This window comes from Typopeltis vanoorti, chromosome 5, assembly GCF_054136105.1.
Source record: "Typopeltis vanoorti isolate ZY-2024b chromosome 5, IOZ_Tvanoo_1.0, whole genome shotgun sequence".
NCBI classification, from domain to species: domain Eukaryota; kingdom Metazoa; phylum Arthropoda; class Arachnida; order Uropygi; family Thelyphonidae; genus Typopeltis; species Typopeltis vanoorti.
This window is the reverse complement of record NC_143553.1, coordinates 151,208,847-151,223,232: the sequence shown is the minus strand read 5'-3', so window position 1 is coordinate 151,223,232 and position 14,386 is coordinate 151,208,847. Positions and strand designations below refer to the sequence as shown.

The following is a 14,386-nucleotide window of genomic DNA, read 5'->3' as shown; positions in this document are numbered from 1 at the left end:
ATATGCTCAAAAATAGAGCTACTAACATCATAACAGAAGAGAAAACTTTCAAGGATGAATTAACTCACATATCAGAAACCCTCAAAAACAGTGGCTATCCAAAAAATTTAATTCAAAAGATACTTTTCTCCAACCCCTCCCAACAACAAACCAACAAAAACTGAATACAAATCTTCCATTGCCATTCCTTATGCTGGGATAGTTTCACAGAAAATTGCAACACTTCTTAAGCCATATGAAATTACAGTAGCTTTCAAACCAATTAAGACATCCGCAACTTCTTAAGATTGCCAAAGGATAACAATGCTTTCTTCAAACATCCCTTGTTCATGTGGTTTAAATTATATAGGACAAACTTCCAGAAGTTTGGAAATAAGAAAAAAAGAACACATTAGAGACGTTAATAATAACAGAAAAGATAATTCTGGGTTAGCTCTTCATTTCTCAAATACCAATCACAACATTGAATGGGACAAAAGTTCTATGCCATATTTAGAGGAAGACTTTTGTAACTGAAACTTCAAAGAAGCTACTGTGGCAATCCAAAAAGCTGCCTGAATAGTAACTAAGGGATAATCCTTGCTGATATATGGAAGACCCTCATAAGATCACTTAGTACACCAGAATTCAACTTCGTTGCAAATTACAGAATGCACTTGCATAACAATGTCTGACTTCACACACTCTCCATGTGTTTGATGTAACACGTCTTTTGAATTTGTATACCGTTTAGTACTCATTTATGTTTCTTTCTTGACCTGTTTTAAGTTGTTTTTTTAAGTTGCGTACACACAGCAGGGATCCTGCTGTGCACGCCCAAGACTGGCTAACTTGGCTGTGTCTGAGAAAGATCCTTAAGCTCCTCACGTCATTGAGGGAATCGAACCTAAGACACTCCTTCCCCAGGCATATGGTTGCGAAGCACATACCCATTAGGTTAACACGGACACGCTGTTTTAAGTAATTATCCCTTAGTAACTATAATTTCCATTTTGCCACGGCCCTTTCTTCCTTCCAATCTGCATCCCCCATAGATGGTTTGCCATGATGGTTGCTCAGCCTGCACTCATTGTGCTAATCTGCCAGTGCATGTCATCCACATCTTTTCTGTTTCAGTTGTCTCCCGTTTGTGGACATTCATATTTTGCAACAATTTAATACAGTCTACAATTCTCAGTATGTACAGAAAGTGATCTCATACTGGTAAATACATTAATGCTTGTTCACATCATCAGCTTTGTCAGAATTATTGGTATGATCAAAACTTTAGTTCAACATGCATATATATATATAAACTATGTTCTTTTGATCCTCTTTTAAATGAGGAACTGTCCTTTATCAGTGCTAATTTTATCTCTAATGACTGTAATGCAAAAATAATTTATAAAATAATTTATAATTATGACCTTCATCCTAATCTTCCTCAAGAAGATATTTCTAGAATTTCATTTCCATATGTTAAACGACTGCCAGAGAAAATTTCAAGACTTTTTTTTACCACGTCGATCTACATGTTTCCTTTAGTTCAGTGTGAAAACTAAATTCCTTCCTAGCCTCTTCAAAAAACAAATATACTCACACGCTTTGTTATCCTGGGGTTAATATGATCCCACATTCATATACAGCCTTTGTAATGAGCGTCGCCGTAGCACGTGGCGGTGAATTTGAGCTGTGCAGAAGAAAGTGATTTTTAATCGGTGAATAGTCCGTTTTTTTTTCCCGTTTTTATACGTTTTTGAGTGCTGAATTGTTTCTCTGAATACGAGTGTACTTCAGTGGTTGTTTTTCGGAAGTTAGTTGCTGTCGCGATATAATATATGTTGGTACCGTCAGAATCGAACGCGTAACGGTGGAAGACAAAACGAAGCTAAGTTACTTTGTATTTAGTTATATTTCATTTTATTTAATTATATTAGTACTTAAATGTTCTGATGTTTGTACTTTTTTCCCCTCTTATTTATTAATTGAATAATTATTAAGGATTACGCTACTCGGCAGTAAGGAATGATGGTGGATTCAGCAGCAGTCGCAAGTGACGTAACGCCAAGTCCTCCGCCATTTAAGAACTCGATTATTAGCAATATCATAAGGGACTTTGTGGCATGCAGTACTTGCGGCATGTATGCTTCTAAGGAATTACATATGTGGTTTGTTAAAGAGAGTGGAGAGCGTATGTGCGCAAAATGCAGGCAGTTGGAGGAAATAACTACATTAGATATATCGATATCCGACTTTGTTGCTCCAGGAACGGAGAATGAATGTAGGAAGACGAGTAGTATGATAGGAGAGAATGAGAAAATAATGGTTGATAGTGTGGAAGGTGTGAGTGACTGTGGAAGTTTAGGAGATGGTTTTGTTTGGGAGAGTGAATTTAGATTAAGAGTGACTGACCTGCAGCGGGAGATAGATGAGTTGAAAGAGGAGGTGGAATGTCTAGTGAATGAGAGCAGAAGTATGAAAGATAAGATTAGGAGAATGGAAGAGATGAATGCAAGGCGAATCAGAGTAGGAGAGAGAGAGAATTTAAGGAGTATGAGTGAGAGGTATGGGGGTGCTAGAAGAGGAGAGATTGGAAACAGTAGAAGAGAAGGAATGAGAGAGAGGTATGGGAATGCTAGCAGACGAGAGGATGAAAACAGTAGGAGAGACGGAATGAGAGAGAGATATGGAAGTGCTAGAAGAGGAGAGAATGGAAACGGTAGGAGAGATGGAATGAGAGAGAGGTATGGGAATGCTAGAAGACGAGCGGATGGAAACAGTAGTAGGAGAGACAGAATGAGAGAGGGATATGGAAGTGCTAGAAGTGGAGAAAATGGAAACAGTAGGAGAGAGGGAATGAGAGAGATGTATGGGAGTGCTAGAAGAGGAGAGAATGGAAACAGTAGAAGAGAGAGGTATGGGAATGAAAGAAGAGGAGAGAATGGAAACAATAGGAGCGATGGAATGGTAAGAGGTATAATGTATGGTGACTCAGTGATCCGTGGTGTTCAGGATAGGATGCGTGAGGAGTGTTTGCCAGGAGGAACAATAGAAAGGGTGGCTATGGCAATTAAGAGAAGTGAAAGGGTGGATGAGATGATTGTGATGGTAGGAACGAATGACTTGAGTGGTAATGTAAGTCGGGCAGCGAGAGATATGAGATTTTTGCTTGAGACTGTACGGAAGAAGACAGAGAGAGGAAAAATAGTGTGCGTGTTGCCTAGGTATGATAATGATGAGCTGAGCAGAAGAGCGGTGATATTGAATGGCATAATAGCGAGAATGTGTGACAAGAGAGGACTGGTATATGTGGATGCTTGGAGTGCGTTTGAGGAAAGAGAGGAGTTGTTTGCGAGAGACCGTTTGCATTTGAATGAGGAAGGACGTAGGCATCTGGAGAGATTGCTGTTCTGAATGAGTCAGTGTGTCCCAGGGAGGATGATAGCAGGGGTGGCCTCTTGTGGGAATGGATACTTGGGAGAAGGGAGACAATGTCAGGTAAGACTGAGCCCAGTGGAGTCTAGAAGGGATAATGCTGGGTATAGAAACAATGGCATTTATATGCTGTATACTAATGCCAGGAGTATCCGGAATAAGGGAGAGGAATTGGTGGCGCAGATAGCATCAGCCTGGCCAAAAATTATTGCGATCACTGAGACGTGGTTGACAGAAGGGGATATAAAAACAGGAATAGAAGTCACTGGGTATAGCATTTTTCGCCAGGATAGGAGGGGAAAGCGTGGTGGTGGGGTGCTGCTTATGATAAGTGATGACCTATGTCCTCTAAGAGTGGAGAATTTGGAAGGTAGTGAGACAAATGATTTTGAGAGCGTATGGTGTGAGGTAGAGGTAGGCAAGACAGGATATTTAGTGGGGTGTTGCTACAGACCCAGGAGCACAGAGGATGGGGACCAGGAGATGTTTAGACAGCTAAGTTTGGCAAGTGCAAGAAGAATGATTGTTATGGGAGATTTTAACTTCAGTAGTATAAATTGGAGAGAGGAAGATGCATGTAACAATAGGGGAATGGAATTTCTAGAATTCTTGAGGGACAAATGTCTTAGGCAACATGTAACAGAGGGAACACGAGGTTCAAAAATTTTGGATTTGGTTATAGCATCAGAAGAGTTGATAATAACTGAGTTGACGTCTCTCCCACCAGTTGGAGAGAGTGACCATATGGTTTTGACTTGGAAAATGAATAGACATGCAGGAGTATCAAAGAGACGGGAACTTATGTGGAATTATAAGGCAGGTGATTATAATAGTCTTAGACGTCAACTTCGGGAAGTTTCATGGAGGGAGGAATTGGAAGGCCGGGATATCACCAGTGCGTGGGAAATTGTGAAAGAATATTTGTTATCAGCAATGGTAAGTTGTATACCACGAGTGAAGAAGAGGGCGCAATTTGGAGTAAAGTGGATGACAAACAATATTAAACAGGAATTGCATGCGAAAAAGAGGCTATGGAAGAGATATAAGGAGACAGGTGAAGAGATGCATGAGGAATATAAGACACAGGCCAGAAGAGTGACTCGTGTGGTAAGGAAAGCGAAACTGGAATATGAGAGGAGATTGGCCCTAAGATCCAAAGAAAATCCTAGGGAATTTTTTAGCTATGTGGCCAGTAGGAGGAGAAATGACTGTGGAAGAATGATATTGTGGGATAAAAATGGGAATAGAGTGACTGATGCAGAGGACATAGTGGAATTGTTCAATGAACACTTTATTGGAGTATTTCATCCTAGAGGAGTCAGTTTTAATGCTAGAGGGATAGGACTGGTACGAGGTCTGGAGGTACAGGAGGAGAGTGTGTTTCAGATACTGAGTACTCTGGATGTCAGTAAAGCTGTGGGACTGGATGGTATTTCGCCACGAGTTTTGAGAGAATGTGCTAGGGAATTGACAATACCTTTAACGTGGCTTTTCAATGAAAGTCTGGCTTTGGCAAAGGTGCCCAGGGAATGGAAGGAAGGTAAGATAGTGCCATTGCATAAGGGTGGTAACAGACTGGAAGTGTCTAATTATAGGCCAGTCTGTGTGTCATCAGTAGTTGTTAAGATCTTGGAGAAAGTAGTGAGGGACCGTGTACAGCATTGGGCAGATGAGGGTAATGTTATCTGTGAGAATCAACATGGATTTGTGAAAGGACGCTCTTGTTTTAGCAATATGCTAGCCTTTTATAATAAAGTTACAAGAGCATTAGATGAGGGAAAGGCATATACTGCAATTTTCTTAGACTTGGCGAAGGCATTTGACAGGGTGCCACATGATAAGCTGATATTTAAGTTGCAGCACATGGGTCTGGATGTCAGATTGGTCAACTGGATTCAGGATTGGCTGTCTGATAGGTATCAGAGAGTTGTGTATGGTGGAGCAGTTTCCAGGAGGCAGACGGTTACAAGTGGGGTCCCACAGGGCTCAGTACTAGGACCTATATTGTTTAACCTTTATATCAATGACATAGCCAGTGGATTGCAGGGGGATATTCAGTTGTTTGCGGATGATGCGAAGCTTGGAAGGATTATTAGTAATAGTGCAGATGTGGTAGCCCTGCAAGAGGATTTAAATAAGCTAGATAGATGGGCAAATGAATGGGGGTGTCAGTTTAATGCAGCAAAATGTAAGGTCTTGAGGTTTGGGAAACATCGATGGGATGCTGCATACTCTATGGGAGGAGTTATACTGGAGGAAGTAGGGGAGACAAGAGATCTGGGGTTGATGATTGATAGAAACCTGAAGTTTAGGGGACATATTGCAAAGGTGGTGAAGGTAACACAGAGGATTGCTGCTATTATGAGAAGGACACTGACCTGCAGAGATAAGAGGGTTATCATTCCGTTGTATAAGTCTCTGATCAGACCACACTTGGACTATTGTTCTCAGATTTGGTCCCCAGGATTTGAAGGGGATAAATTAACCGTGGAAAGGATACAAAGACGGATGACAAAGATGGTTTCAGGACTGTACAAGGATAGTTATGAGGATCGGCTGAGAGAATGTGGACTGCAGAGTTTGGTGGATAGAAGAAGGAGAGGTGATATGATTGAGACTTTTAAACTGTTGAGAGGTGGTTACAGGGTTGACACTGGGGAGTTCTTTCGCTTGGTTGATCAGCGGGAAGGAGTGATGACAAGAGGCCATCCCTGGAAGTTACGAAAGGAAACTGTGAGCAAGAGGGTAAGGAGTGGTTTCTTTGTGTGGAGGGTGGTTGAGCCGTGGAATGCATTGCCTGATGGAGTGGTGGGAGTGAGAACGGTCAGTGGGTTTAAGGAGTGGTATGATAAACTTTGTGTTTCTCAGGGGGGGACTTCCCCTCGATGAGTCTTGACAGACTTTATGTCTTAGAAAGGACCTCCCTCGATGAGTCTTTTGACTCCTTGGAGGCCTGAATAATAATAATAATAATACGGGCAGATAGATTGTTTAGCTCAGATTAGTCTAGATCATCAAGATCATATTCTACTTCAAGAGTCGATAAGTCTGGTTTGGTTAGCCATGCCTTGTCCACGAGGCACAGAATTCATTAGAATAAAACTAAAGTCCTACATAAAAGTTATATTCTTCTTGAAATATTATATAAAGAAAGTTGTGAAGCATACATTCACAGAACAAATCTCAACAAAAATGATTGTCTTAAACTTTCCCCAATTTTGGGAAATCATCCTAAGTAACACTCTTTAATCCTGTTTTTATAATTATTGAATTTATTTCTTTGAATACTAACAGTTATAGATCAAGTTATCCTCTTGCAGTTAACAGCATATGTTGTCATACACTCGAAATTTTCAAATGTTGTTCTAATTGTGTTTTATTTCTTTTACTGTATTCATAATGGCTAGCAAATCTAGTTGAAAATTCTACATGTATTAAATAATTTTTTCCTACATATGTGTCATTAAGTTTATCGTTATACTTCATTATAGGTACTAATGATCGATTGACAATGTTTTCATTGCTGAATTCAAATGTTAAAATTTTATACCCAGAGTATAAGACGACTCTATGTTTTAGCAATTTTTTTCTTCAATATCATCTTTATATGATGTGTGTATAACAAGATTTTTTACCCTGGGTGTGTTATACATTAAAGATACCAAGAAATTTTATACTTGGTTTTAATCCTTTTCCCAAGTAAGCAAAACAAAGATTTACGCGTGAAATATATTCACGTCTGAGCTACTTTATTCCTGCTTCAAGTGATATGAAGTCATTAGCACTTGCCTTAGTATGTATCCCATAATGCAAAGCACATCCCTTTCTCTTATGTACTTTCCTTTCTGTGCACACCCTATTTGCATTATGGAATAGATACATATTAAGGCAAGTGATATGAAGTCATTAACCTCTACAAGTAACTGAGACATGAATATATTTCACATGCAAAACTTTGTTTTGCTTACTTGGGAAAAGGATTAAAACCAAGTATAAAATTTCTTGGTATCTTTAACATATAATACACCCAAGGTTAAAAACTTTCTACATCTTTCTCTCATCCAGAGATTTTTATTAATAAGGTCAAGCATCTTTTGTCTACTTGTATATGAGATATATATGACTTCTGTATTACTTCAATCTTAGTATCTCTCCCAGGTCTGGCTACTACTGATGAGACCTCAATAAAGATCAAAACCGGTCTGGGCAGTGGCTCTCCCCATTATGCATTGCATTATACATGCCCGAAAGGTGGGGGGGAGGGTGCTTTGCAATATGGGATACATACTAAGGCAAGTGATATGAAGTCATTAGCCTCTATATACAAGTAGCTCAGACGTGAATATATTTCCTGTGCAAAACTTTGTTTTGCTTACTTGGGAAAAGGATTAAAACCAAGTATAAAAAAAATTTCTTAGTATCTTTAACATATAATATTTATTATATTATACACACACACACATTGAAATAAGATGTTATTTTTCAGAATGTTAAATGTAAGGGTAATTAGGCCTTAGGTTTGTTTGTCTTGCTTAAATAACAATGTGCATATGTATTTTATATGTATATAAAATGCTATTTGTTTTTTTTGTACAAGGTGGACTGTTGTGTTCCATTCAGATGATAAGCCTGATGATAAAACTCCAGGAACTATTCCAAATAGTTCAGGTTCAACATCAGAAGACAGCACTGCCATCTTTGTTATGAACAACTACTTTGGAATCGGCATCGATGCAGATCTTTGTTTAGATTTTCATAATGCAAGGGAAGAAAATCCGAACAAGTTTAACAGTAGGTAAGCTTATGAAAGAGTTATCCAGGCACCTGCATGGAATCTGAAGAATCACACCAGGAGGTTTACGCTAATCGATATTTATGCAGTGCTTAGTATATCTCCCCTTTAAGCTCATTCACTGATAATTCACTCACAAACACCTCTGAGAACCCTATCCAAACAAAATGTTTAGTCCTCATATTATTGCTTAATACTGTTAGTCATCTTTCACACAAAAACTCTGTTCTTTTCTCTCCTGATATGTACAAAAAAAAAAAAAAGCTTCTGCATCTGTCACATAAAATCACCTCCTTCTACTCTTTTCTGCCTTGTGCTCTTTCAGTCCAATCCATCCAGGATTCCCATTTTCATTTAAGTGTTTTTGGATGTTATCCTACTAGCGTTATCATGGTCTTCTAGGTCACTTTCTATCAGGCTTCATCTTGAAAAACTTGTTTAGTTATTCTCTCTTTCGTTCTTTCCACTTGTCCAATCCATCCAAGTCTGCACAATCTGATTTCATCAGTTAATAGTGGTGATCTATAGAGTTGTTATAGTTCTTCATTATATATTCTCCTCTTCATTCATAAAATCCTCTTATTAACATGCATTTTTCACATTCACCTTTTACTACTTATCAACCAAGTTTTGTAACCCTTAAAATCCCTGTCTATCTCACAGTAATTATCTCAAATTATCTCACTATAATTTGAGTCTCAGGGAAAATTCTACAAATTTGTAAGAAAAATATGATGTGTGAAGGAATACCATGTGCTTAAGGATAATGTAAGTTATGAAAATTGTAAGGAGTAGGCCAGAAGAATAGAAACTATTGTATGAAAATCTAAGTCCGACTGTGAAAAATCACCTATTTCCTCCATCTCCAACAATATATCCTCACCAAGCGTAAATTCTACATCCCTTCTTTGTTTCCCAAATTTTGAAACCTTACATTTTGCAACATTGATCTTGTATCCACATTCTGTTGCTTATTCACTCAATCTATTCAAGTCTTCTTGTAAGGCCACAACATTTTCTCTACTCTTCACAGTTTGTCCCAACTTTGCATTATCTGCAAACAACTGAATATCCCCATCCAAATATTTGCCAATATCATTATATACAGGTAAAACAGCAATGGTCTTAGAAATACCCCTCAGGTACACCAATAGTGACTTGCCTCTTGCTCCCCTATACACAACTTGCTGATATCTCAGATAGCGAGCCTCTGATCCATTGTACTAATCTAATATCCAACCCATGTTAGTATGGGAAAAATAATGAACATGAAATAATAACTAGTGATTGTAGATGGCCTGCAGGTGACAGATATAAAAGAGATTGTTTACCCAATTAGTGCACATTTTGCTAAAGGCTACCAATATGTGCATGTAACATTGCACTGACTGCTACCTCTTCACTGGATGAAGAAACTCTGATGATGAGAAGGAGGTACTAGAACTGTTCCACAAACTGAATAAGAATTTAGCAACACAGACTGATGGGATATCATCACGTATGCTAAAAGAGTGTTTAGCCAAACTGGCTATTCCTTTGACCAGGCTGTATAATTTCAGTCTTAGAATAGGGAAGATCCTACAGGAGTGGAAAGAATGTATGGTAATCCCATTGCACAAGGGTGGCGAAAGACTGATGTATCCAACTATCGACTTATCAGCATCTGCGGAGTGGTGGTGGTGAAGATTTTGGAAAAGTTGGTTAGGGCTTATACAGAAATAGGTTGACAGATACTTTGCAATGAACATCATTGAAGGAAGGAAAATGTGACCATGAAAATACCTGCAGAAAATAGAGCATCTACGAGAGTGAGTCTCAGAGAAAACAAGAGGTAGAGTGTTACCCAATAGTCAGATGATTGTTTTTCTGGATAGCATCATGAATTTTTATTATGGTTTTTGGTGCACTACACCAGATGTGTTCTCAGTAGTGAGAAGCAGTGATTTAAGTGTTTTAAGTGATTTTAGTTGACTATGGATGTGATTTGGACCCAGAAAAAGGGTGAGTTAACCAAAGAGAAATCAGATTTTGTCTGGAGATCTGAGCATTATCAAAGGTAAGAGTAGGCAAAATGAAATATTTCTGGAAAGAGAGATCTCACTTCATTTATACCAAAACACAGGATTGTGTTTTGGTAGCAGTAAGGATGACAAGGTTGTCATCTTCCTAAGAAGGAGATGATTCTTGCACTACAAAAGTTGTAGACATCCTGACAAGAATAGAAATGGAAGGGTTTCATGTTTTTTGTGAAGATAGAAAGGGCTAAAAAGGGAGGCAGAGTGTGGCATGCTGTTGATAGAAAACGTGTTATCTCCCTTCAAGGTAGAGTTGCAAGAGGGGAAATAGTGGTAGTGGTTTTTAGACTGTGCTGTGAGATAGAGATTGATGTTTTTTGTGAAGATAGAAAAGGCTGAAAAGGGAGGTAGAGTGTGGCGTGGTGTTGATAGAAAAAGTGTTATGTCACTACACTAGGTAGAGATGCAAGAGGGGAAATAGTGATAGTGGTTTTGAGACAGTGTGCTGTGAGATAGAGGTGAATGGGATGAAATACTTTGTTGGATGTTGCTATAGATCTGGTAATGTAGAGGATAGTGACCAGGAGATGTATAAGCAAATTAGCCAAGCAAATAGGAAAATTGATTTTAATTGTCACAATATGGATTGGGATAATGAGAGCAACTGGAAGTAAAGGATTCTCGTAGATAGGCTTATACGTTAGTTATGCATTTCTAAATAACTTAGGGAATTGAAACAACGTAGATCTGAATATAAATTAAATAATACTTTAATAGATATTTCCGATATTTCGGCAATGTCTCATTGCCATTTTCTAAAGGAACTTACAAAAGGCAGGAGCACAACAGGCTCTAACAATATAGTAACTGGAAATGAAGATATGAAGCTATCTTTCTCCTAGAAGTCCTGATGGTGCCCTCTGGCGGGCTAAGTAGGCATTCTTGGCCGTTGGGCTGAAGGTCTGCTGATGTATGCCTCCCAAATTTGGGGCAGTCGCATACAACCAAATTTGTTGAGGTTTGGAGAGTTTCTTAGGGCAGAGGCTGATTCCATAAATAATCTTTCGAATTTATATTTGCTCCGGTGTATTATTTTTGCTTTCTTCCACCGTATTCTGTGGCGAGTATCCAGAGCATGGTCTGCAAGACCAGAATGGCTATATTTGTAAAACCGGATGTAGTCCTTGTGTTCAGAAATTCTGCTATTCGCTGTCCTGCCTGTTTGGCCAAAGTATGACAGTTTACAACTGCAAGGGACCTGGTATACACCAGGTAGGTCTAGGGGAAGTGGTTGGTCTTTGGTAGAGCGGATAAGGGATGCCAATTTTCTGTAAGGCCTGTAACAGGAGGTGAGGTCATGTTTTTTTAGAATTTTGGTAATTTTTTCTGAGGTGCCTCGGATGTAGGGAATGATGATGGATTTAGAGTAATCTTTTTTGTGGAGGGGGGAGGAGGGGGGGCTGTGGTTTGTAGGTTTTAATATTTTTTGGATTTTTGGGGGGGCGGGGTAGCCATTGGCTGAGAAAGTGTTTAGGATGTGATTTAGTTCAGTGTTAAGGGCTATGTCGTTAGAACAGATTAGTTTAGTCCTGTTGTATAGTGTTTTTACCACTCCATATTGTTGGGAGGGGGGGGGGTGAGATTGTTGGTGGATGTATCTGCCTGTATGGGTGGGTTTTCTGTAAACTGAGAAAACCAAAGTTCCATCAGGCTGGCGGGTGACTAGTGTGTCTAGGAAGGGGAGGCAGTTGTTTTCCTCTTTTTCCAGGGTGAACTTGATTCTGGCGTGTTGGTTGTTTAAGTGTGTGAGGAAGGAGAGGAGTGTTTCAGAGCCATGTGGCCAAATAGCGAACACATCATCAACATAGCGAAGCCATATGGTTGGTTTTTGTGGGGCAGAGGTTAAGGCTTTTTCCTCAAAGGTCTCCATAAAGAAATTGGCTAAGGGTGGGGAGAGTGGTGAGCCCATGGCTGTCCCCTCTATTTGTTTGTAGAATTCTCCCTGCCAAACGAAATAGCCTGAGTTCATTGTGAACTGAAATAGGGCTGAGATATCGGGAGAAAATTTAGCTTGGATTAGCTCTAAAGTTTCCTTGAGTGGGACATTGGTGAATAAGGAGGAGACGTCGAAGCTGACCATTATGTCATTATGTTGGAGTGTAAGGTTTTCTATGCTGGCTTTGAAGTGGGCTGAGTTTTTTATGTGTGATGGTGTGTTGCCAGTATAGTGTGTGAGCTCTTTGGCTAAATATTTAGCTAATTTGTATGTGGGGGAATCAATGCCATCCACTATGGGACGTAATGGCACATTTTCTTTATGTATTTTTGGGAGTCCGTAAATACGGGGGGGTGTAGAGGTAAACGGTTTTAATCTGTTGGTAACTTCTACAGGCCAAGAAGTGACTTTCTTAAGGAGGCTGTGAAGTTTTCTAATTTGTGAGTTGGTGGGATTGTAATTGATAGGGAGGTAAGTAGCCCGATCTAATAGGAGAGCATTCAGCTTACCTTTGTAGTCCTTTTGGTTAAGTACTACAGTTGCATTTCCTTTATCCGCTTTGGTGATAACTAATTCTTTGTTATTTCTCAATTCCTGTAGGGCTTCAAATTCCTTGTTGGATATATTGGTTTTGGGTGGTTTTGCTATGGAAAGGACACAAGCTACATCCAGTCTTACACTGTTGGCGATTTGATGTGGAAGGTGGCGGATGGAAGTAAAGGAATTTCTTGAGTTTTTGAGGGGCAAATACCTCAGGCAGTATGTAACAATGGGCACATAAGGATTGAGAGTCTTGGATTTAATCATCTCATCAGAGGATGTGATTATAAATGGGTATCAAATCTCCCTCCAGTTGGTGAGAGTGACCATGAAGTTTTTGTCTGGGTGGTTGCCAGCCATGTGAGGACTTCTGTAAGGAAAGGGTATGTGCAGAACTACAAGACCCTCAATCTATGCTACAAACTTTCTCCTGTTGATTACGAGCTTCTCATAATCAACAGGAGACAGTTTGTAGCATGGAATGAGGAGTTGGGTGGAAAGGTGATCAGTGCTGCTTGGATGCTTTTCAAGAACTATCTAGTAGCATCAATGTCTGAATGTATTCCCAAGGGTCAGATGGTTAAATAAGGTAGGCATGAAATGGATGAATGAAGAGATTATCATCACTCATCTGTATTGCATGATTAATCAATTCCATGAGCATTACAGAGAATGGGAAGGGAAGGTGACTCATTAGATAAAGTACAGTATGAGCAGCAGTTAGCTAAAAAAACAAAAAAAAATAATAATAATTGATTATGGGAGAAAATGGTATAAGGATAACTGCTATGGAGGAAATAGTTGAGATATTAAATGAGCAGTTCATAAAGGTCTTTTATCCTCGTGAATGTGTTTTCATGAAAATTTTGAGACCAATGGAAAGGGAGGAGAGGCTGCCTGTGAGTGACCAAGAGGTATATGTCAAAATGAATAAACTAGATATTAAAAAGGTTGTGGAAATTGATGATAAATCACCATGTATTTTCAGGGAGTATGCCTGGTAGTTGACATCCAGGTTTTTTGCATGGAAAGTTGTGAATGATTTGAATGCATTGCCTGAGCGTGTTGTCTGCAGAGAATTTGAATGTATTTGAGGCATGATGTAAGCTTTGTGTATTACCGATGAATCTTTGACTTCATGGGGATCTTGAGATGATGATGGTAATAATTTTTCTACTTTAATTATTGACACATACTTCTGATTGCATTCCTCTTGAACCATTCTTCTCTCACTTCTATATCTAACTTCAGTTTTTTTTAACCTTTATCATTTCTGATTCCTTTTATAGTACTCTTTCTTTCAAATTTTTCAAATCTTTCTGATATTTATCTCATATTATTTTGCTAAAGTCTTCTCATAGCTTTTGTTTAGCTACTTTTGCCCAATATTTCGCTTTCTTACATTTTTTTCTGTATTCTCCCAATGTATATCTGCTGACATTCTTGCTAGGAACTTTATATATGCTTTCTTCTATTCCATAACTACTTCTTTAATGTGTCCACCATGGGTTCTGACTTTTCTATCCTTGCATACAACTTCACCACATTCTTTCCTAACTGAATCAATCATTGTTTTCTTCATTCATTGAATCTCAAAAATTTGATTCTTCTTTTCAAATTCTTTCATTT

The 14,386-nt window shown here is 38.9% G+C and overlaps 1 protein-coding gene across 1 annotated transcript in view; it reads left to right on the top strand.

Annotated features, from left to right (window-relative positions):
- Positions 1 to 14,386, top strand: part of LOC150106943 (diacylglycerol kinase theta-like) — a 610,762-nt gene that overhangs the window by 561,937 nt on the left and 34,439 nt on the right. The window contains exon 17 of the mRNA XM_090393510.1: positions 8,012 to 8,209. Within this exon, the coding sequence (XP_090249636.1) occupies positions 8,012 to 8,209 (198 nt within the window). The remainder of the gene's footprint in view (positions 1 to 8,011; positions 8,210 to 14,386) is intronic.